Consider the following 23,487-nt stretch of genomic DNA (forward strand, 5'->3'; position numbering starts at 1 on the left):
TGGCACTGATTTGGGCACAACTGCTCTTTTGTTGTTTGTCCCAAGAGTATTCTGTACCCTTTTTTCCAGAGGAGACCAGCTAGTTTTCTTTCAGGACAATTCCTGGGTTTGCTGTCACTCCACAAAGGAGAAGAGCCACAGGGAAAGTGATTCCCTGCCCATCTGGGGGCAGAGCAAGAGACCCCAGGGCAGTGTGGTGGCCTCAAGGGACACTGTGAGTGGTCAGTGCCCTAAAGAAGAGCAGCCTGCAGAAAGAAGCTGTGCTAAGGAAGCATCTCAAACCAGGAGAGGAGGAAAAGAGAGGAAGAGAAATTATGACAGCCACACAAACTCCATTTCACACAATTAAAGATTCATACAAGAAAGATTAATTATGTTCCCAAAAGCCTGCGCCGTTCATGTTGGAGGACTTAGGATAAAATGTCTCATTAATAAGAGATGGCAGTAAAAAGGGGTTGGTCACCTTTCTCTTTGTTTTGGCTGACCTCAGAAGGGAGGATGGTGCTCTTTGGGGCTGCCTGCAATGCTCTGTGCCCATTCATCCTAAACCTTCACACCTGTCCCTGTCGCAGTGGCTGCTCACACTGTCACTCCTTCCCATCACAGAGCCCTCTCCACCCAGGAAAAACAGAAATTACCTCTCTCTGGACTCCTGACAGAGGGAGTGGCAGGTGTGCTGGGAAACAAGGAGTACTTAGGCTTGAGAAGAGCCCCTTCCAGTGCCTAAAGGGGCTCCAAGGGAGCTGACAGGGACTTTGGACAAGGGCATTGAGTCATGGGACAAAGAGGAATGGCTTCCCACTGCCTGAGCATGATTCAGATACTGGGAAGAAATTCCTCCCTGTGAGTGGGCAGGCCCTGGCACAGGGTGCCCAGAGAAGCTGTGGCTGCCCCTGGATCCCTGGAAGTGTGCAAGGCCAGGTTAGCAGGGCCTTGCAGCACTCTGATCTAAGGTGTCCCTGCCCATGGCAATGGAACAAGGTGGGCTTTAAGGTCCCTTCCAACACAAACCATTCCAGGATTCCATGAAGAAAACAAATTAAATGCTGGCATGTGCCAGACCCATCAGCAGTGCTAGAAGTCACACCTTTCCACAAAATAACAAAGGAAGAGTTTTGTTTATGCTGTTGCTGCACACCACAACCTGTTTTTCTCACTAAACACATGTACTTCAAAGCAAAACTAAGTTAATGAGACAAACCCTCCCCGAGCCCCTCTTGCCTCACACAGTCTCAGGCATGTCACAGCAGAAGGATGACTGGGAAGCCCCAGAAGACACTGCCCAGGTCAAGGGCCCTCCATTTGTACACTGCTAAAAGTGCAGCAAAGCCATTGTAGCAAAGCACTTTGTATTCCCTTGGCTTTTTTAAGATTCACCACCTCCCGTGTGTTCGAGCAGCTGTGTGTTTCCCAGGGAGGAACGCTGCTAGAACTATTGATTTTTGGTAATGTGGCTGTACTTTCTGAGAGTAAACATGCTACAAGATTTAGAGGACAACCACAGACACTTTTTTCTGCTCTTGTTTCAGGCTGGCTTCTCACTGATGCTCCTTGTGCTCCCTGAGGCTTCCCATGACAGAAACCACCGGACTCCAGGCACGGAGATCTCAGCACAGCTGAGACCTGCCCCAGGCAGTGAGGAGAGAGGCCCCTCAAACGTCATCCTCAACACCTCTGGAACACCAGGAATCCTCCAACACCTCTGGAACACCAGGAACCCTCCAAGACCTCTGGAACACCAGGAAGTGGCTTCCCATCACAAAAGCATCCTGCACTCGGGTCCCTGGGGACTCGGGAAGAGATTGCAGAGAGCCAAGGCTCTGCTTTTGACTTTCACTTCTATTTATCTTGAGGAGAAGCCAAGCAGAGCCAAGAAAGATATTTATAACTCCCCCCTCTCCCCAGCCACCACGGAAACACTCTGGTTTTGGAGGAGCCCTGGAGCAGAGCTGATGAAATGCCTCCTGGGAAAGCATCTCAGCTTTTTCATTCTGCACCAGGGAAGGAGGTACCTGGAGGTTGTTGCCCTTCAGAAGCAACCACTGATAACTCCCTCTCCCATCCTTCCCTCTGGCTGCCAAGGGCCCACCTTTCCCTGGAAAGGCTGCAGGGAGCACGAGGAGATGTGGATCAGGAGCAGCCAGGAGGGAGGCAGGGGAGGAGAAATGCAATCACCCGCAGAGCCGTGTCATTTGATTGGAGTGGGACGTGAGGCTCAGCAAAAGCACAGTAATTCTATAAATCCAAACATGCCAAAGGATTTATGTCCTCGATGCCCAAGGAATAAATAAGAGGATGGAGGCTGGGATTTTTTTTTTAAAGTATTATAAATGAGAATGAACCTGATGGAGGTAAAGGTCAGCTTACAGAATCAACACCACACATGCAGTGCAAGCTACTAACTCCCATCAAGGGAATAGCACTTAGAGGACTAAGTGCCCTCCATCTCCCTGCTGCCTTCCCAAATTGAATTAGAATGGAATAAGGAAAGAGCACTGTTAACTTTTAACCCCAGACCCGGCACCTCCAAGCTAGCTCCAGGGATGTGCCCTGCCTTTCAAGCCACAGCCAGAGGTGTGGGCAATGCTCAGACAGGATGCCTGCATCTCCCATGGGGACAGAGCAGGTGCCTGGAGGGTGGCAGCAGCAGCATCCCAGGATCTGTGGGGGATGGCACAGACTACAGCCACACTGCCCTCCCCAAAAGCCATGAGCTCCCAAGAGAAGGACAGAACTGGATGATGGATAACCCATACTTCACAGGTCAGCCTGCAAACTACTGTAGGTCCAAGTGCTCCTCTCTCTCCCTCTCCCCTCCTGGGGACTGGGTCCAAGGACACACCACTCAGGTCGTGATGAAAGGCAGGCAGCCCTGTGGAAGCTCCCAGAAAGCAGGTTTTCCTCCACTTCTCCCCCCAAAGTCGTTTATCCTGAGCCAGGAAAAGCCAGCAGCACCACTGTCATTTCTGACACCACATTTTCTCCCTAAAGACAATTTCGTTCACATGCTGGAAACCCTTCTTCCTCTGAGGTCTGTTCCCCTCCATTACCCACAAATTACCCAGCAGACCTCCCTTGGGATGAGACAACCATTTTCTGAAGGAAGACAAGAGGCTGAAGACTTGTTTTGGGAGAGAGAGAGAATCACACATCAAACCGCTCTCTCCTTGCAAACCTGAGCCAAAACTGCTTGTACAAACTTCAACCCCTAAACCACAACAACTTCCTTATCAAAGGCAGAGCAACAGATCAAACCCTCTGCCACATTTTCTTCCCCTTTTCAAGCCTGTGAAGTAAGTTTTGCTGAGGCAAGGAGGAGGATGCCTCCTCAATGAAGAAGTTAAAACAGGCGCCTCAATGATGTCGCATTCCCAAGCGCGGGTGTTTGTCAAGCTGTCCTCCTCGGGGGGCTCACTTCCCACAGACATCCCTCCCTCCTGGAATGAGCCAGCACCTCTGTGCTCCAGCCTGCCAGCAACAGCAATAAATCACAGCCAATCCACAGCAGGACAGCAGCGATGTGTTTCGGCTCTGGTTGTGAAGAGCGGAGGTGCCAACGCAAACTGGGGTTTTTAAATCACCTGTCACGGGCTCAACAAGCATGAGAAATGTGAATGGATCCGGCTGGAGGAGCACGGGGAGGTGGGAGGACAAAGCAACTCCAGGGAGGGGAAGAGAAGGGAAGGGAGTCAGAGGTGTTTAAAACTTCCTTCACGTAATCTGTGGCTCACATTCACGCCGCCTTGGCCTGGATTTTGCTACTACCATCAGGATTATTGATCAGGTTTTAAAGCCTTACGTCGTTTACAGTAGGCAGCCAAAAAAAGACCCACCCTGAATTAATGAAAAAGTCCAAGCAGCTCTGCTGAGAGCCTTGGAAATGCCGAGGGAGCAACAACTCACTGCGATGCCTGGCAATTAAAAATTCCCACTCACAAGCAGGGATACCTCGGGATAAAATGGATGTACACACACACACACACACACACACACACACATGTATCTCTCCCTGGACTGCAGGCAGTTCTGCTGTGAACTCCAGCCCAGGAAGCAGTGCCTGAGGGCTGGGCTATTACAGATCAACAGCACAAAACTGTCCCCGGTGACTCAGCACTGTAATGTCATTAGCCTGTGACAATCCACCTCACAAACCCCACTGCCCTCGGCAGGGAGCTGAGGGAGGGTCCTGTTTTCCATGTCTGGAATGAATACAGAAATCAGCAGCTTCAGAGAGGCTGGGAGGAAGAGGTTCATAGCTCCAGGAGCTATGGATGTGGATGATCTCACCATCATTCCTGCTGCGTGGTCCATGCTGAGGATGGGACACCAGCAATCCCTCCTCTGCTGTTTCTCCTGGGTGGAAGATGTTTATCCAGCCCAGGATCCCACCCAGGAGGGGTGTGAACAGCCTGAGCACCACTGGGCTGTGCCTCCATGGTACAGCATGTGCAGGAGGACCACGCTGACAGATAACCCAGTGCATGGACAGCTCCAACAAGAGATTAAAGGGAGGCTTTGGAGGAGCTGGAGCCTTTAGAGCTTCAGCTGCTCTGCACAGAGTGACAACAGCCCAGCCCCAGTGTGTACCCATGGGCAGCAGTGGTAAATGAGGGCACAGGCTTGGAGAGCCAGGAGCTCTCTGTTGGAAATCAGCATGTTATGGTGCTGCTGTCCCCTCTGGGGAAGGGGAGGAACAAACCAAATGCCAGGCACCCACTGACAAGCATGGAGAAAAATTAAACAGCGTTTCTGAAGAGATGCCTCAAGACAGAGCAACAAAACTTGTCTGTCTGCAGAATTTCTGCACTCTCCCCTGGAAGTCTTTCCACCTGCTAAGGGATGATATATTTGAATAAAGTTTGTGCACGATGTCCACAGCTTGGGACGGAAAGCCCTGGAGAAGAGCAGAGAACAATCACCCTTCCAAATCATCTGGCCAAAGCACAAGGGCAGATCCCATGCCAGACACAGCAGGAAGGGGCTGACTCCACCAGGCAAAAAGGACTGATGGAGGAAATGGCAAAAACATGGAAAGATTAAAAATCTTAAAAAATTAAACCCTGAAATGTGAATGTAACACTCAGAAACACTGAGGGACTCTAAGAGAGTCCACTGAACTCCAGCAAGCTCTGTCCATCCGAGTTCCTCTGATTAACCTCCTGTGCTGCACAAAGCACAGCCTCCAATTTGCTTTTGGGATCCCACCTACTTGTTTAATGCACCTCAGTCCTGCAGCCTCCCACACAGGCCTGCCAGAACCTCTCCACAAGGCTGTTATCTGTTATCTCCACACCTGTCACTGCTCCCAGGCTGCAGTATGTGCTGGCAGAGCTCCTTCTTCCTCATCCCAAAAAATTCACCAAACCCCATCCCAGCTATGACCCAAACTCCCCCAAACTATGACAGACAAACCCCAAACCAAAGCCCCTGGTGGCTCCCAGAAGATGAGAAACAACCAGGCAAACTGTCAAAACCTGGGCAGTTTGTCAAATGAGTAGATTATTTTTCCTTCTGTTTTTGACTTTCAAAATTTTCTGCAACAATTTGGTGCCAAAAAAGGAAATACCTGATTCCTGTGTTATTCACCCTGGACAGCACTCCACCAATGATTATCTGTCAGAGGTTTAATTGTGCTTGGAAGCTTGCCAGCAATAATGCATGGGAAGCACAGGGAAAGCAGGCAGAGAGGCAGCTCTTCCCAGCATTCCCAACCTCCTCCCCAAATCAGCAACTGCTTCCCTTTCCATGGCTTTTTAAAGGAAGGCTGGCTGGCCATCCAACACTTCCCAAGGCTGTCCAGGTGTTACAGCCCTGGAGAATGTTGTGCAGAGTCACAAGGGTGGAAGAGGGGTGGGAAGGACAGAGAGGGCAGTTGTCACCTGGGCTGTCCCCAGCAGCACCAGCACAAGGCTGCAGATTGGTTTGTTCTGCAAGTGTGCAGCTGGTTCTGGAGTGTCTCTCCATCCCCAATATAGCATCCAGTGCTTCCACAAGGAACAGCCCTTTCCCTCTCCTTTTCTTCCAGCCTCTGGCAAGATTTAAAAGGCAGCAGCAGAGACCTTTTCACCTCATCTCCCTCAGGAAGAATAAAGCAGGCAGACTTCAGGAGGGAGAAAATCTTGTGTCATAGGAGTCCCAGTGGCCTCTCTCTTGGGAGATACCCATCAGGGCTATCTCCTCTGTGACACAGGAAAATCCCTTACAATTACATCCCTGGTGCAGTCCCTTGGAAACAACATAACCATCTCTCTCTGGCAAAGTGCTGCCAACATAAAAAGCAGCAGCAAGTGCATGGAGAAAGATCCAAGGCACATGATGGGAGGTTTCTTTTTTGTATTTTTGTTTCCTGAGCCAAAGCAAATGCCACATAAAAACCAAGAAGCTCTTGGTACGTTCCCAGATGCCATCTCATGGGTGCTCTGCACACATTCCATGGAGGAATCATGAAGGGACAAACTGAAGAAAGGACCAGTGAAGGTCATCAGCTCCACCATCCTCTCCTTCTCCAAGGCACGAGGAGCTCGGTGGTGGCAGATCCTGGATTGACACCTCTGCTCCCTCAAAACAATCAGGACCCCCTTTTCCCAGCTCCTCTAGAGCAGTGCTTCCTTATCCTCCCCTTTACAAAGACTTTCCTGATCCCTTGCTGCAGTTTAAGCCCATTATTTATCACTTTATCATCCATTACTGGCAAAAGCATTTCTAAGCTTCAAGAGTTTTTCCTACATGCTGCTCTCCTTCCCTTTATTATCCTTGAAACAACTCTTTCAGCCCCAGCTTGCAGATATTTTCTACCCCTCCAAGGATCTTACTGTTGTCCCCTGGGCTCCTTGCACCCATCCATGGTACCCAAAACTGGACAAATCCTTCAGCTAAGCATAGTCAGAGGTTCACTTTAAGGACATTTGCCTTTTTTTTTAATTTCCAAGGGCTGACTCAGTCTGGAGCAGCCCCCCATAAGCCAAATCCTGGCCTGTTGGGCTGGTATTGAGGAACTTCTCCATCCCACACCGGTGCCACAGCTCCCTCCTGGACCTGTCCTTGTTTGCAGCTGCCTGTTTGTTTCTGCCTGATTTCCCAACACTGTTTGGAGCTCTGTTCCCTCCTGCTCACGTGTGCAACTTCCCTGCCTCTCCCCAGCTGGGTTTCACCTGCAGAGCTCAGAGTGCCTTTCATGGTGCCCCCAACACCCTCCTGACCTCCACGGGTGGGATGAGCGTGAGGTTTCCAGCTCTGTGAATATGGAAGCAGCTGATCCTTCTGTGACTGCTGCCATGTGAAACCTCAGCTCAGCTCTTGATAAAACTGGAGCAAAGCCACCCCAGCTGCCAGAGGGTGATGCAGCAGTGGGGAGGGTGACATTCAGCAATAGTCTAAATTAATGTGTCAGGCTGGATTTCTTTCAAACAGAACTGTTCAGGGCTGGGTGCAGGCCTTTGTTCAGCTGAGATCCCCTCCCTCCAGGATCCCCCCCTCCCCACAAGCCAAACCTAGTGGTGCTCCTGCCACTTCCACGCTGCAAAGCCTTTGCTTTAGCTCACAGTTTTGGGTCTGTTCCCCCCATCACAAATCCATGAAAATTCATGTGCTTCAGGAAATCAAACCCCAGTTGCTATGGTGAAAGGCATTCTGCAAACTAAGAAACAAATACAAGTGGGACATTTGGAGGTTACCAGATTTTTGCACGTCTTTCAGACAAGAATAAAAACCCTTTCAGCAAATTAAAGGCTCTGATAAGATCCCAGACCTACACCTCCAACGTGAAGGATTTGCAGCACAACTTAAGGAAATTAATAATCAAACAGTGCATTTCTCCACAGGAGCCTCATCCCCATGGCTCCTATTACAGCAAATGCAGCAACAGTTTCTGAGAGCTGGGCTCTGCCTTTGCTGCAGGGATGGCAGAAGGCCGGGGAGGGACACGGAGCTGCCGTCACTGTGACCTCTCACTACGCCCACCGAGCACCAGAGGAGGAGCTAGCTACAGAGCCAGGAAATTAATTCAGACAGACACAGAAAATTATCCAGCAGAAGGGTCATGGCACCTTAGGGATGAACTGTCTACTTTTGCTAATCAGTGGGTTGGGGTTTTTTGCATTTAATGTGCTGGGTCCTTGCCTTCTATTAAGGCACTGCTGTAATTCAACCCCTGCCAGCTCCACAGAGAAAAATTGTCCTCTTAAGATCAAAGAGGTGACACTGCCCTGGCTGGCTGGTGGCACAGCAGGGAGCTCAGGGGAGTGAGGAGGGGGATGCTCACTGGGTGGGAGGCAGTGGAGAACCTCCAAAGGGCTCAGCTGCTGGCCTGGGTGGGAGCGCAGAGGTGCAGGGGAAAGAGCATTCAGAGCTCTTTTCTCCCCAAACCATCCTCCAGCTCTCACAGATCCTGCTAAAATTAGTCAGAGGGGTGTAGAGCACCTCTGAGAGGAAAAAAAAAGGCTTTTCCTTTCCTTGGTAAGGTCACCAAAGAGATCTCTGTCATGCAAAGGCAGCACAAACCTTCTGCACTGCGCTGTGGCTCAGCCTTCCCCCAGAACCTCCAACACTGCCTCCAAGGCCTGAACACTCCAACAAAGATATCTTCCCTCCTTTGTCTGCTCTGATTTTTCAAATGCCACTTCAGATTCCTGTTTCATCAAATGCAAATAACATGAATATGGCTTTTTCTCCCCCTGAAGAATATAATTCACAGGAAAGCATTTTCACAGCAACCCCAATTTAATCTCCTTTTTTTTTCCCCGTGATTATACAAACTGATCTCCAGTCTCATCTGCTCAACTGTCACATCCTCCCAGCCCACTGTTGCTCTAATTGCACACTGCTGAGCCCCCTCGATTGTTCCAGTACCTCTGGGTAATGGCAGGAATTCTCCCCTCTGCAAAGTGCCAGCACAGCCTTTCATTTCTGCTTTTGATTCTTCTCTAAAAACGAGGTGAGGAAAGCACTGCCTTATTTCTGAGATCCTGATGTTGCACCACAATCTCTTACTCGGTTTCCCCTCACCTCAGTGGATTCTTTGTTTGGTATTTTTAACTCTAAACTTTCCAAGCAGCCACCTCCTGTTAGGTATTTGTTCCAGCTGTCAGTCCTACTTTGGATCTACATCTTTACCACCTTGCTGAGGATAACAAGATGTTCTTACCCTTTCTGAACACCAGGCAGTCTTGTCCCCACCTAATGCCAGTTCTTTGGCTCTTTGATTCACCTCAGCTTAGAAATAGATCAGGAAAAGACTCAGCCTCCTTAAATCCACAAACAAAATTTACACAAAAGGCCTGGGTTCCAACTGCTGCAGAACACAAGACACACTCCTCATCTGCAAGTGGAGCTGGCTCTGCACACGTTCATTTGTTTAGAGCTTGGTGGGCTTGGGGTATTTTGAGGGGTCAGGGGTTTATTCAGGCCAAGGTTTTTCGTTTCCATTGCACCTCTCTCTGTGGCATTGCATCAATGTTTTAAACTGAACTGCTGCATGCCCCAGCCACCACACTGCTCTTACCCAGCAGGACAGACAGGCTGGCAGGGAACACCACTGGCTCTCCAGAGTATCAGACAATAAATGCACTTTCCCCTGCTCCCAGTGGAAGCAGGTACAGTGCCAGAACTCAATACACTGATGCAGGCCTCAAAAGAGAAGGAGCCTCTTCAAATGATGCCTTATCTGACCTAGAAGCCCTCCCTGGGCACTCTTGCAGCCCTGCTGCTGGACTAGGGCACAGCAGCATGTGTCACCACCTTGGCTGATCCCATTCCCAGTCTTCCATCCCAGCTTAAAGTCTCCCCTAATGCCCTAAAGACATAAGATGTGCAGCTTTCTGCTGCTGTACCTCAGTAGCTGTTCCCTCAATATTTAATCTTGTAAGCTGTTAATGCACGGATCTGTGCTAAGCAGCAGAGTTCAGCTTTTTCTGCACTCAGAATTTGCTTCCTTCTTGTCCAAGCATGGCAAAGGCCATTCATTTACTTCTCAGACCTCAACTCAAGCCAAAATTCATTCCATTTTGACCCAGTGAGAGTCCAGGTGGTTTTCTTCCTTTCCCTTAAACGTGCCACAGAAATTTTTGGCCAGCCGGCCTTTCTGCATTTCTTTTCCTTTTCATTTATTCACTGCAGCCTTAGTTGGATTTTTTCCCCCCTAAACAAAAACAAATAAAAGCCCGGAGGCAGCGCAGCCTCGTCTCTCCGGAGATGCCAGCAGCTGCCCTGGGTGCCTTGGTGCCAGCTGCAGCACAGGGACATGGCAGGGCTCTGCCAACCCAGCATCTCCCCCAGGCCTGAGCTGCTGGGGCCTTCCAGCAGGAATTGCTGCCTCCTCCCTCTGCTCTCCTGGCTCTTTCCTGCCTCCTCTCTCCGCTCTCCTGACCAGAGAACGCTTTCAGTGCACGGCTGGGATGTTCAAAGCCAGCCTAGAGGGAATATGTATGGCTCCATGTCCATGAAGCATCTCCAGCTTTATGGCATGCCCAAAGCTCTGTTGGACACAAATCTCACACAGCCCCTTGGGCTCTCAGCCCCACCTATGCCAGGAAACCTTTTTCAGGGATATTCTTCAAGACAGAAGTAATTTAAACTCCCAAACGCAAGTCATCCTACAGGATCTATTTTCTGAGCAGTGTGGGAAGGTACCGGCCTGCACAACCATTTATTAGCACAAATAGGAGTGTATGTTTAACTCCGTGGAATGGGTAGAACAAAGGATTATTAAATAAAATTCTGATTAGTTCAGCTGAAAGCAAAATACCAGCTGGAGCCTGGTGTAGCACAGGCATGTTATCAGCAAACATGTGCTGCCAGCGCATCTGCACACACACACAGACACAGACACACAGACACACAGCCCAGCTCTGACATGGAACAGCAGAGCCACAGCACTCCCATCCTGCTCTGTGCCCGACAGCTCCAGCCCTGCCCTGAGCCTTTGGCCCTACAGGGCTGCACAATGGCACTGAGAGTGATGAAACCTGAGTTTTCCCACTTCCCCTCCTACCAGCAGCCATGCTTTGTTAGCGTTCCAAGTGGGAACAGAGCCACTCAGCAGAGCTACCACGGAGTCCCACTGCCTGGAATCACATGCAGGGCACATGGCCCTCCCTCCCACCAGCCTGCCTAAGTGCAGCCATATTCATTAACAGCTCTTCTTTAGATCCTGGTGCAAAAGTTAATGAAGCCACTTTGTGAGAGGGCAGCCTCCCCAGCAGAAGATAAATAATGGATATAAAAGCAGGCTGGGAGGGAGCTGGCGCATCCCTGCAAGGTCATGCTGGAATGCATCAGTGCCTCACCGAGGCTGGGCTGCTCGGTAAGGAGCCTGCAGCTATTTATGACTCATGTAATTAATTAATGCCAACGGGCCTTCTGCTGCAGGCACGTGGGAGACCAAAGGGAAATACGAAGCGGGCAGGTTAGGAAATGTAGTGGAGGTGGGAGAGAAGGATGACATTTCTTGTGGCAAGACATGCTTTGAAGTAATTACCAGCAGTCCAAACAGCCAGCAGCTCTTTTGGCTACGTCAGAACAAAATCAATTAGGAGCTTTAAAAATGCATCGGGCTCTTATTCCCGAGAGCATCAAGAATAAGAAGTAGCCTCGGAAGGAGAGCGGCAGCATTTCCAAGCACCGTGCACCCTATGACCCTTCCCCAGATCCTCAGACCCCACAAACGGTGTGACCAGCAGAGGGAGCATCGTTAATACCGTCCCAGCCACACACGCTTTGGGATGAGAGCACGGAGGGAGACCCACAGTTTGATTTTATGTGTCTCTAAAGCCTGAGGACAAGTTCAACAGAAGCAGGAGAAAGGAGTGAAGGTGAATGTGGAAAAAGGGGGGTCCTGCAGGCACTCAGGGCTCCTGACACAAATCTCCCCCCTTCCAGAGCTGCCTCTCCCAACACTGGGAGCTATCCAAAACTGCAGGTCACATCAAGAAAGGGACCAGGGCTGTGGCTTCCCTGCTCCAGCTTGCAATACTGCAGTCTCACACTGCACACTCAACACGTGGTGACGCTGAGTCATGACACCACGCTCAGACCGTTTGAGGACAATGAGAGCTTAACCTAATTTTGTCCCTTTGTTTGTCCTCTGCACACAGATCAATCAGTTCCACTCCCTGCCTTCACATCCCCCTGCATCCAGTGCCTGATACATTATTAACACTGTAAATACAAATAAAGCTCACTCTTCCCCTCCTCTGGGAGGGCTCTAAAGTCCTTCTGGGTTGTCCAGCTCCCACCCAGCCTGCATCCTCTCTCAAGTATCTTCATTGCCAGAATATCTTCTTACCCTTCCCAAATGTACCCATGCATTGTCCTCGCTCCCTCTTATCAGAGCTGCCTGCAACAAATCCTCTCACACAATGAGGATTGCAGATTTGCTTACAAGCTGGTGCTGTTTTCCATTTCTGCTCCTCTGTGCATCTCTTTTCTCTCTGGACGCTTCCAGGGGTCAAGCAGCACAGCATCAGTCTGCCACAGCCACCTGGATGAGCAGCAGAGGCTGCCTGCAGCCCCAAGCCTGGCTGGCAAAGCCTGGGACTCTGCAGTGTGCTCCCCTTTGAGCCTTTCCCAACCTCCACAGTCTGGGGGATTGTGTTTTCTAACCTCTGATCACTGCCAAAGCCCTCGGATCCTGGTGGGACTCCCTACCACTACCCAGTATCTTTCTGGAGCAAATCAATAGCAGAGATTAAAACCCAAAAAGGAAAGAGTAAGTGAAATGAGAGTGGGGTTTAGTTTCATAAATATATATGAGTAGAACAAGAGCAACGAAGTGCTTCTTTCTGGTGGGCTGAGAATCAACTCGAGCCTGAGTCTCCAGGGTAAAACAGGAGCGAAGTAAACGACAACACGAACACCCACTTAGCATTCGTGCCTCATATCCCTGCTCTGAGCCTCAGCAGCTCCAGGAATGCTCCTGTTAAACACTCCAATGCTCCCAGTCACCAGTGATCTGCACTGGTTATTTTCTAAACAGATTCCCCCCTTCCCCTCCACCCCTCCCAAGCCCCAGGAGATCCCATAAGCCCAAGACAAAAGCAGTTTAGAAGAGGTGTTTCGACCTCTTCTGGCTATACAATATCCATGGCTGGCTCCATTTCCCTAATTGTTTCATACTGACCTTGAGGATATTCTGGCCATTAAATGACTCCCGCTCCTTGAAAGATGATTTACCAGGCATTGTGTTGTTTCGTTCTTCAGCTGTAGAGAGAAAAGCCACCAGCAGAATGAGCTTCAGATGGGAGAACTCTGTGTGCTGTACTTCACCCCCCACTCTGTCCCTCCCCAGAGTCAGCTGCCAGCTAATAAACCATCTTTGCCCAGTTCTCAGTGCAAATAAAAACCATTTCCACTTGGATTTTAGGAGGAAAAGGGCTGGAGCTGGTGCCCCTATGGGGATCACCTCTGTTATTACCTGGAGGAAAGGCCCCAAATCACATCTCCTGCCATGGTGACTCTGTAGGGCTGACTGCTCAGTGTAACACACCTGCTTCTCCCTGGCTCGTTTTCATCCCTCATCCTGCCATGGCAGGGTGTGAGACAGCACTTGCATGGCCTGGAACAGCCCCAGATCCCAGGCTGAGCGTGCCAGCACAGCGCCAGGCAGGATGGGGACAGCCCTGACACAAACCTGTGCTGCCTGCACCCTGTGTGTGCTGTGGATGCTTCTGTGGGGTGGGCACACAGCCACACACACACAGAGGCATTCAGAACAGCAACCCAGGCCTACAGCAGCTGCCAAAAGCCTACATGTGAGATCCATTTCCCCAGAGCACGGCTGGGTTTTTATATAATCCCCAAGTACATGATCTGTGCCTTCCACAGCACCTCTGCCTCCCTCAGTGAATATATTCAGTATTTCTTTTTCATCTCCATCATTAACTATGAAGTCCCCCTCACATCCAGCTTGCTGTTCAGATCCTGTATGGAATACAAAGAGACTCCTATGGCTGCCTGAGGAATGCTCTCTCCCCATTGTGTCTGAATGCCTCTCGTGCCTCACGGGGCTGTGCAGAACACAGCCTGAGGATGCCAGACCAGCTGCCCATGAGCAGGGCCACAGCAGCACTCTGGGGTCACATTTCCAGGGCTCTCAAACTGAGCCCTATCTTTACATGGTTTCTACACCCTGGGTGTGCTTGTTTGAGTTCAGCAGCAGTCAGAGCCAAAACCTGCCCAGAAGACAATGGCACAAATCACCTGCTGTTATCACTGTCCCTGCAGAGATTCAGAGAGGCAACAACTAAAGAATTCCTGACACAACCTATTGCAGTGCACAGGGGCCAGAGCACACATGTTTGCACATGGAGAACCAGGCTGTAACACACTGCCCCTCCCCAAGGATGATGCTTTTAGGGCTGCTTTGCAAAGTAATGTGATCAGAGTGATGCTAGAGACAGCTCAGAGCAGACAATCTTTTGGCAGAGACAGCAGACGCCATACACTCAAGAATAGCTCACATTCAGCTTCGCATCACATTCATCTGTCTGCATCTGATTTAAGGAGAAAGACAATGGCATCATTTTCCTAAAGAAATGGGCAGTCTCTAAGTTAACCAAAGAGGATTATGTTTTCATCTTGTTTGAAGGTCAGCACAACACGTGGAGATGTTACCCAGTTTCAGTTTAACACTGGGACACAGAGTGCCCAAGATCTCACCTCCATGAGGAGTGGCTGAGGTCACCTGCTCTGTTCAGCCTGAAGGAGCCTGAGAGGACACCTCATCAGGGTCTGCAGCTTCCTCACAAAGGGCAGTGCAGGAGCAGCTCTGATCTCAGGACCCAGGGGCACTGCTGGAGCTGTGCCAGGGGAGCTTGGATATTGGGAAAAGGTTCCTTGCCCAGAGGGAACACTGACCAGGCTCCCCAGGAAATGGTCAGAGCTCCAGGAGTGTTTGGACAATGCTCTCAGGCACAGGGTGGGATTGTTGGGGTGTCCTGGGCAGGGTCAGGAGCTGGGCTGGATGATCCTTGTGGGTCCCTTCCCACTCAGGACATTCTATGATTCTACTTGAACATATTTTTCCCTAGCAGTGCTACAGGGTGCCAAGGTTTTGAATCTATGACTTTTGTTCATTGCTTTATTTTCTTCTGGGTTTTATCTGCAGACATCTCCCCCCCCAGCCCTGTAAGTAAGAAAACCACACTGAAAAAGCAAACAAAAGCATCTGCTGAGCAAAAGGACTACTTTAAATGCATTGAGCAGCAAGGATGAAGGCTCTGTACGTACTTGGATCTTTCCTGAAGAGAGTGTTCATGACTGTGGCATGCAGCTTCACCCTGTCCCACTCTTTAAGCATCAGGCCAGAGGCCACAAAGCGCTCCACCAGCTGATCAGTCAGCACCTGCAACCTGGGAAGCAAAGGGAAAGAACAGGGCCACGTGAAACAAGGAGCCTCTGCAGCACCAGCTCTGGCCATTCCAGCCAGAAGGGCAGCAAGTGTGAAATGAAGTCTCTGCCTGCACACAGGAAAGGGAGCCAGTCCCTGTTGGAAAGCGAGCAGAGGCATCAGCATTCAGCTCTAATGCAAAAAGTTCTGAGTGTTGCACAAAGCTTCCTCTGTGATCGCTTCTGCTGCAAATATTCCAGGAGGAAGGGCAGATTTAGCACAGCACAGAGCTCACTCACAGTGACAGATGTTACTGGGAGCTGAAGGATGCATCTTCCTACTGCCAGGAAACACAATGTGACTCTCCTTGCAAATGCTAAAATCTGCACACCCGCAGGGGCCTGGGCACCTTGGCTCCCAGGATGTGCTCAGGGATTGCTGCAGCCTGGCTCCTCTCTGCCCCAGATAACCAACCCAGCCCTGGGCTTGTCTGGGAACGTGGTGACAGGGCCACAAACCCTGCCAGCACATCCTGGTGAGCACTCCAGCTTTGGAGCTACTGAGCAAGCAAAATCCAAGGACTCATTCCCACCTTTGTGTCTGGCCCTGACTCTCAGGATCTGAGGGCAGACCCATCCTAGGACAGGGATCAGAGCACTGTGCTCACGTCTAAGGAGCTGAAGGAGCTTCCAGGCTGCTGCTGTGCCCAAAAATCTCTGCAGTGCCTGATTCTTACCAAAGGTGGAGAGGATATGGCACAATGAGAGCTTCCCATCTCTGAAAACAAGGCCAGAGGGTATTCAGCCTGTGCAGAAGAATCTGAGCTTCCCCCAGCATGTCCCAGGGATCAGAAGCTTTCTGCTCTGAGGTCCCACCATGGTGTCTGAGCTGTGGCAGAGCATGGCCTGTCCCCAGAGCCTGGGGCTGCCAGCTCTGACCCCACTGCTGCCTCTGGGCTGCCCCTCACGGGCTGCCAGCCCCCATGTGAGCATTCCAAGACTCTCAAACTACCAATTGTCATGGCTTTTTACTATTTTCTGGCTTTACTTCAGTGATTTTTAAAATTAAGCAATGACAAAGATTAAATGAATATCATTACAGACAATACTAAAACAAATTAACAGAGAATAGCTCAAGTGAAAATGGTGCTTTATTACGTTATAAAGTTAATCAAGGAAATAAAACAAATTAGAATGAATTATAATGGAAATTATTTGCCATGTGGGAGGCATCAGAGCATGATCCCTCTTTCAGTCTGAGCCATTATATGTGCAGAAGGGCTTGCCAACCCCTAATTCTGTCTGCAGTTATGCAAGCTAAGTCAGGATAAATCAAATCTCCTGCTTTACAGCTTAAGCTGATCAAGATCATCCAAAGATCAGGAAGGAACTCCACCCCTCAGCCATGCCAGGAACTCCACAGAGCTAACAGGACATCTTGCATGAGACAGGAAGGCACACACCTCTCTCAGCACAGGCTGCAGCACTCTGATCCTGCACAGGAAGCCACGTGGCTGCTGCTCTCCTCTGGCATTGGCCTTGCAGCTCAGAAACTGCTTCCCCACTTCCCTCAGCAAGGCACAGCAGCTTCAGGGAGCTGCTCAGCAATGACCTGTGTCACAGGCCAGAAAACAAAGCAGGGCTTTCTGGAGGCATCACCATTTGTCCTCTCTTTATAATCACTGCTGGTCTAACACAGTGTCTGCTGGAATCTCAAAGGAAGAAGAAGCTGCTCTCCATCAATACAGAAAATCCTTTTTTCCCCCTCTGCAAAGCTAAATGTTTTTCTGGATGCTTGCTAATAGCTAAGGAACTATATAAGGGGAGAAGTGCCAGGTAAATGGTATCAGGAGAAGGTGCTTCACCCAGATAGTCACGGGGCACTGAACAGGGAATTGGCACTGGCCCCAGGGCTGCCAGAGCTCCAGGAGCACTTGGACACCACTCTCAGGGACAGAGTGCTGGTGTTGGGGTGTCCTGGCCAGAGCAAGGAGCTGGACTCAATGACCCTGACTGCTCCCTTCCAACTCAGCCTGTCCTGTGATTCTGGGAATTAATCTGCAGGTGAGGGCAGCACCAGCCTGGGCCAAGGATTAGAACTTCAAATTGCTTGGCCCTCTCTGAGCCTGCTGCTATGCAAAAAGCAAATCAGGTGCTGTGGAAGAGAAGCCTGGCAGTTTGCAGTTTCCAGTTGCCATGCAAAGCACAAGGTCTGGTTTTGGTCAAAACCTCAGGTAACAGATCTCTGTGAAGGACAGTGGAGGCATCAGTCCCTTCTTGGGGGGTGGGAGTGCTGTTTTCAGTTTCAAGGCCAGGTGGGTTTGAAGACCTCACTTCCCTCCCCTGCCCAAAGCAGCTCTGCCAGCCCTGATGCACATCAGCACCTTCTCCAGCATTCTGCCCAAGTGTGTTCTCATCACACAGGGCACAGCTGGCATCTGAAACAGAGCAGGGTGCAAGTGCCAACAATTCCAGCTGTCCCCAGAGGCAGGCAGGCATCACTGTCAATTCAGGCCCTGCTTTATGCTCTGCAGGATTCCTCTCCCAGCTCCTGAGGCCGCAGATTTATTTTCAGATGTAACCAGACTGGCAAACATTACACCTCAGAGAGAGCCAGAGCTTGGTGACTCAGGAGGAGAGGCCCAGAGCTGGTATTTTAGATGCTCTCTACAGCAAACCCACCAAAGGACATTTGGGTCATGCAGTGTCTGTCTCCATCTCATCTTTCCAAGTGCTCCTGTTCTTTCTCCCTGTGCTCTGGGCCTGGCTGATCTCTGCCTTGCCCTGCTTCCCCACCTGCCCCATTTGTTTTTATCTCACCTCTTCCAGGGTAGGACAGACTTCAAAGTGGAAGAGCCAAGAAAAGACTTCAATTCCTACTGCCTCTCAGCAGCTCTTGCATTTTTCATTTTCTCCCTCATTTCCTTATCCCACTTCCGATCTCTGACTCCAACACAGCCTCCAAAGTGTGGTTTGAGCAGGGCCCCCCCCCAGCATCTCCTCAGCCCTGAGGGAAAGGATGTGCCAGCACACATCCCTTGCTCCCTGAGCCAGTCCCTGCTCACAGCCTCCCTCCTCCACGCTCCTCTGCTAGCTCCTGCTGTCCTCTGGCAATGGGAACACACAACAAAGGGCAGTGCTGGCAGGCAGAGAGGGCTGAGGCTCAGAGACAGCAGGTAAAGCTCTTTTGGCTACTCCCCTTCCCTGTTTCTGGCACCCAGCAGCACTGAGCACAACAGCTCTTGTGTTAAACACACAATCTACAGTGGTTTGGTTGGAAGAGGTGTTAAAGATCAGCTGCTTCCAAACCCTGCCATGGGCAGAGGCACCTTCCACCAGACCAGGGTGCTCCAAGCCCCACCTGTGCTTCCTCAGTCTGCCAGAAAGCACCAAGAGAAAAGCTGGTGCTGCTACTGGCTGCACAGTCCTTGTCAAAAACAAGATGAAGGAAAGTTGTCCAGACACTGGCACATCCTGGGCAGGGCTGTTTGCAGAGCTGAAGCCATCAGCCACAGTGGGGAACAGCACAAACACTGGAGCTGACACCAACCAGGCTTCAGGATCCTGCAGCAGCACCTCCAGAAGACATTTCCCACCCAGCACCCATTCCAGGCTGCTGCAGACACACAAACCAGCTCTGCAATCAGGTCATGCTCTTCTGAGGACCTTCTGGGCTAACTGGGTTTAAAGAATAATTAAGTGCTGCAGAATGGAACACACCAGGCTGTCCAGGTTAATCTGGACTGCAGGTTGGGAACCAGACAGCAGAGGCCAAATCCTTCTGCCTTCTAAGTCTTCTCAGGAGCATCTCCTTGGCCATCTGATCCCTGTGTGAGCTGTGACTCCATCACTCACCCTGACAGACTGCTGCAGAAACAAATAACATCCTTCAGCTGCAGTGAGTGAGTTAAAGAGCAAACACATCACTGCTTGACTGCTTCAGGAAGCAAGGATGACTTCATCTTGGTGACTGCTGGCCTGAGGACTGCCAGAACACCCACCAGCTCCAGAGGGCTGCCCTGGCACTCTGGGGAGGAAGGGAACACAGGAGCAGGGGGAACTCACCTGTCTGAGCCATCCTTCATGTGGACTTTGGCATAAAGGACATCTGTCATGGCAGGGTCATCGTTCATGTACTCCACTCCTGCCACCTCCACTGTCAGGGGCTGGCCTCCAGTAATTTGGCTAAAATTCAAGAAATTCCTGATGTTAAAAAGCAAAGCATCACACCAGCTCTTGAAATGTAACACATAGTGCTCCTTGTGCACATACCAAATATTTGGGCTTACTAGGAGAATGAGATTAGATATTCCTTTTGCCACAGTGGGACTTAAATGTTATACAGAGCCTATGGGCAGTGAACTCCACCCAGGAGTTCTTCTCTGTCCCCTATTTTTCAGCTTGTTAGCACTGCAAAAACCCAAACTCAAAAAGTCTCCCTAATTCCTGAAACTCAAAAGCCTGTGGCTGCTGTTGCCTTGTCACCCTGAGTGGTACAAGAATTTGAGCTCATACATTTGGTGTTTCAGACACACATTAAATCAACTTGTCAGTGTTCACAGGCCAGGCCAACATGGAGATCTCCCTCCACATGTTAGAAAACCCAGCAGAAGGAAATGGTCCAAGTTCTCATTCCAGAGAGGCTCCTGCCCCCCTGTGAAAAGAGCAACCATAAAGTCTCTGATTTTTGCTGGGAAAGGCACTTGATACAGAACACAGCTCTGAGTGCACCATCCAGCCAGGAAACAGAGCTGGTTTGAAATCAGCTCCAGCTCTTCATGCAGGATATAATATGCACTCCCACACCTGCAAACACCCTGCAGAGTGTACCTGCTTCCCAGCACTCTGCCTCCTTGCCTTTCCCAGCACAGCACCCTGGGGAGGCTGGTGCCACAGCCAGTGCTCCCTGTGAGTAAGTGAAGCCTTGTTTAACACCCAGGGCTCGTGCAAAGAACAGGGGGTGTCTGGGCAGGCAGATCTAACTAACACAAGGTAACAAGGTGAGTGTGACTTTGCTCTGACCTTGCTCACTCCTGTTCAGCTTTTGAGGTGCTCAGCAACGATTCCCAAGTGAAATAAGCAGTGTGTTTTCCTTTCCCAGTATAGTTACTGGAAGGGAAACAGCACAAATGTACTATTATGGACACCAAACTAACAGCACTAAAGGTCACATATTCTAAAAAGGGTCAAAAAGGTCACAGCTACCTTCAGAGGGCACTGGTTGCACTTTAGAAAAGGAAATGAAAGCTAATGAAGGTTTATGTAGGTGGAAGGGAGCCTAATTAATTTTCCAAGTATATTTACTTGGGTGTGGAAGGGGAAATAAACTAAAGGTTACCTTCAAGTGTTGATTCCCCCTTCACTAAAGGAAACAGGGAGCAATGATTTTCTCGGCATCAGTTCAATCCACTTATGTGGAAGCTGGCACTTTCCAAATATTGCATTTAGAGCCTCCCCCTAGAAACACACTTGCATTTCTGTTCAACAGCTGAACTGAAGCCATCCTTTTAAAGGCAGAGGTATGAATTCTGGCCATGCATTAATTCCCACAGATATTAGCTGGCACAGCGTGGCCAATTCTTCACGCACCGAGGCAGCAAATGAATGAACGCGAAGGATGCGTGCTCTGTGTGCAAAGGCTTTGCAGAAATAAATAAATAAATAAACCACCCCCTCAGGCCATCTCCAATTACTAAGCTGACCAGAGATAAGCTAATTAAGGTGTCACTGGAGCACACTTGCAGCCAAAGCCCCAACATCTGCAGCTGGGTGTTAAGAGGCAGCGAGGCAGCCGCGCTCCCAGAGCGGCGCGGGCGCTTTCAGGCTGATCACCCACAGGGCTCCTGGTGGCTCCCCCCGCCCAGGAATGTGTGTCAAGGACACCTCAGCATCTGCTCTGAGGCAGGAGGGGAGTGCCAGAGCCAGAGCCCACTGCAGGCAGCGTGCAAAGGTAAGGGAGCCCAGCCCTCCCTCTGCTGCAGGCAGAGACAGCAGCAAAAACCGTTCAGGCACAAAGAATGGGGATGCATGTGAGGAGGAGAAGGGAGCAGAGCAGGTTTTCAGGGAATGCTGAGGGTCTGAGCTGAGCTACAGATGCTGTAAGGCTCTCTGTGGCTGCTCAGTGATTTCTACTGCCCCATTTGAAACATTTCTAAATGTTTCAAAACATTTCTAAATTTTTCTCAATTTGTAGAGTTGGGAGAACACTACTGAGCTGCTCTTCTCTTCACGGTTCCTCATCAAGACAGAGTGCTGCTTTCCCCACTCTCCAGGCCTTGGTGATGACATCCCTCTCCCACCACTTACTCCACAAAGTCCTCTTTGCACTGCTGCAGGAGGTCACAGGCTCTCTGGATCTCTTGCTCGTTCAGGAGCACCAGCGTCCCGATAGTCAGGTGGAGCTTTGCAGGGTTCTGGAACAGGCTGCTGCTGACCCCGTGATCCTACAAATCAATCCATCACACAGAGTGTCTTACCTCATCCACACACACCCTGCTCCACCACAGGGATAAACACCACAGAAAGCAGGTACCAAGTCACTGGCATCAATCCCTTTATCTCTGGTTGGGTTGGTAATGACTCAAAGTTGAAAACACCCCAGGCTTTGTGAGGAAGCAATCTCAGCCTGGCAGATGAGCTGCAGTCCCACCACAGAGTTTCCCTGCTCTTCCATCAGAGCTGCTCAAGAGCAGCCTGAAGATCAGGACAGCAGGCTGTAACTTGGTACCCAAGACCTGCAACACTCACTTGTATGGGGTTTTTGGGAGGAGACTTCCACAGGTGTCGACACAGCATCTGCTACCAGCAATGAACTCAACACAAGCCAGCTCAGATTTAAAACTTCAATCCATTTCTTGTGCAATAAAACTGAGACCAGCTGTAGTGAGAAGCTCTAAATGGTCTCTAAATCCTGTCTAAACACAGGTTACACCTCACAACAGAAGCACAGCTAATACCAGCTCTGATAATTATACTTTTCTGCTTCCCACACACCCTATAGTTTGCTGAGGTGAATTAAGTTTAAATTCCCTTTATAAGAAGAGCTGTGTGTTGTTGCTGGGGAGGAACTGCTCCCAGGTGGAGCAGTGGTTACATCCAGCTTTAAGAAACGTGCAATTCTGTTCTAGGATACTTATAAAAATACCTCAAGGATGGTTAACACACCCATATTAAAACAATTATTTCCACTTAGTGGCCACTTCCCATCAGCGCATTAAATAACCTCCAATTTTAACTCCAGAAGAAGCCAACCTGCCAGGCCATTGAAGCCTTTCTGCATCTGAAAAGAGTGCACCAGCTGAGAACAATAGCTTTCAAGTTTCTACTGTGCTCCAGAGTTTGAAATAAAACCTTTCAGACGTTTAAATGCTGCAGTATCTCAGCCTGTCAAGAGTTTCATGCCCCACATCTCGCTCAGCATTTTTCATGCCTAATGATCACATGCAGACCCTTCTCTACAACACAGCTTTTGGGCTGGATTAGGGACAAGGCAGGCTGCAAAACAGAGGCCAGGGGCTTGCTCCAGCAGCCACAGCCTGGCAAACACCAGGGATGGCCCCTTCTCACTTCTTCCTGCCTTCCCCTCCCTGCAGTAAAAGCTTTGTGGCTTCTTTAATTCATGCTGCTGTTCACATGCATGACAGGACATGATTCCTCTCTGTCAGCCTTTTTTCTCCAGTGATATCTGCAGTCAGAGAATATTTGGCCCTTCACAAAAAAACAGCTTGGGTAACAGAACCTGGGAGAAGGTTTGATTTAACCTTGCCACTGATAACCAGCCGAGGTCACAGAGTGCACAGATGAGGTACAGCAACACAGCCCTTTGCAGCTCAGAAAGCCAAAGCCTGCCCTCATTTTCTGCCCCAGCACAATTTGTGCTGTAAACATGACCCTGCCTCAAAAGCAGCATTTTCCCCTGAGGTTTTCAACACCTGAGTGTGGGCTGAGCTGACAAAGGATGGCACGTCACCTCCACGAGCCACACTGCTGCTGCTGGGGAGCTCAGCAGGGAAGGGCAGTGCACAGTGAGCAGGCCCAGACCTAGATAATCCTCCTGCTTTACTCCCTAGTATCTCAGGCAGCTCCTCAAAACCCTGCTTGCACTCCCTACTCTTTCACAGGCCAGCAGATCCCACTTCTCCCACACATAAAATAGATGCTGCGTCA

At 50.2% G+C, this 23,487-nt stretch overlaps 1 protein-coding gene across 4 annotated transcripts in view; it reads right to left on the reverse strand.

The window, feature by feature from the left end:
* The window catches only part of ASCC1 (activating signal cointegrator 1 complex subunit 1), a 34,486-nt gene that overhangs the window by 1,621 nt on the left and 9,378 nt on the right, over positions 1–23,487 (reverse strand). For all 4 annotated transcript variants that reach the window (XM_063164143.1, XM_063164142.1, XM_063164144.1 and 1 more), the window contains exons 6-9: positions 21,628–21,764; positions 19,387–19,506; positions 15,223–15,344; positions 13,115–13,194 (exon numbers count right to left, since the gene is read on the reverse strand). In XM_063164143.1, coding sequence (XP_063020213.1) covers positions 13,115–13,194; positions 15,223–15,344; positions 19,387–19,506; positions 21,628–21,764 — 459 coding nt within the window. The remainder of the gene's footprint in view (positions 1–13,114; positions 13,195–15,222; positions 15,345–19,386; positions 19,507–21,627; positions 21,765–23,487) is intronic.

This window comes from Melospiza melodia, chromosome 9, assembly GCF_035770615.1.
Source record: "Melospiza melodia melodia isolate bMelMel2 chromosome 9, bMelMel2.pri, whole genome shotgun sequence".
NCBI classification, from domain to species: domain Eukaryota; kingdom Metazoa; phylum Chordata; class Aves; order Passeriformes; family Passerellidae; genus Melospiza; species Melospiza melodia.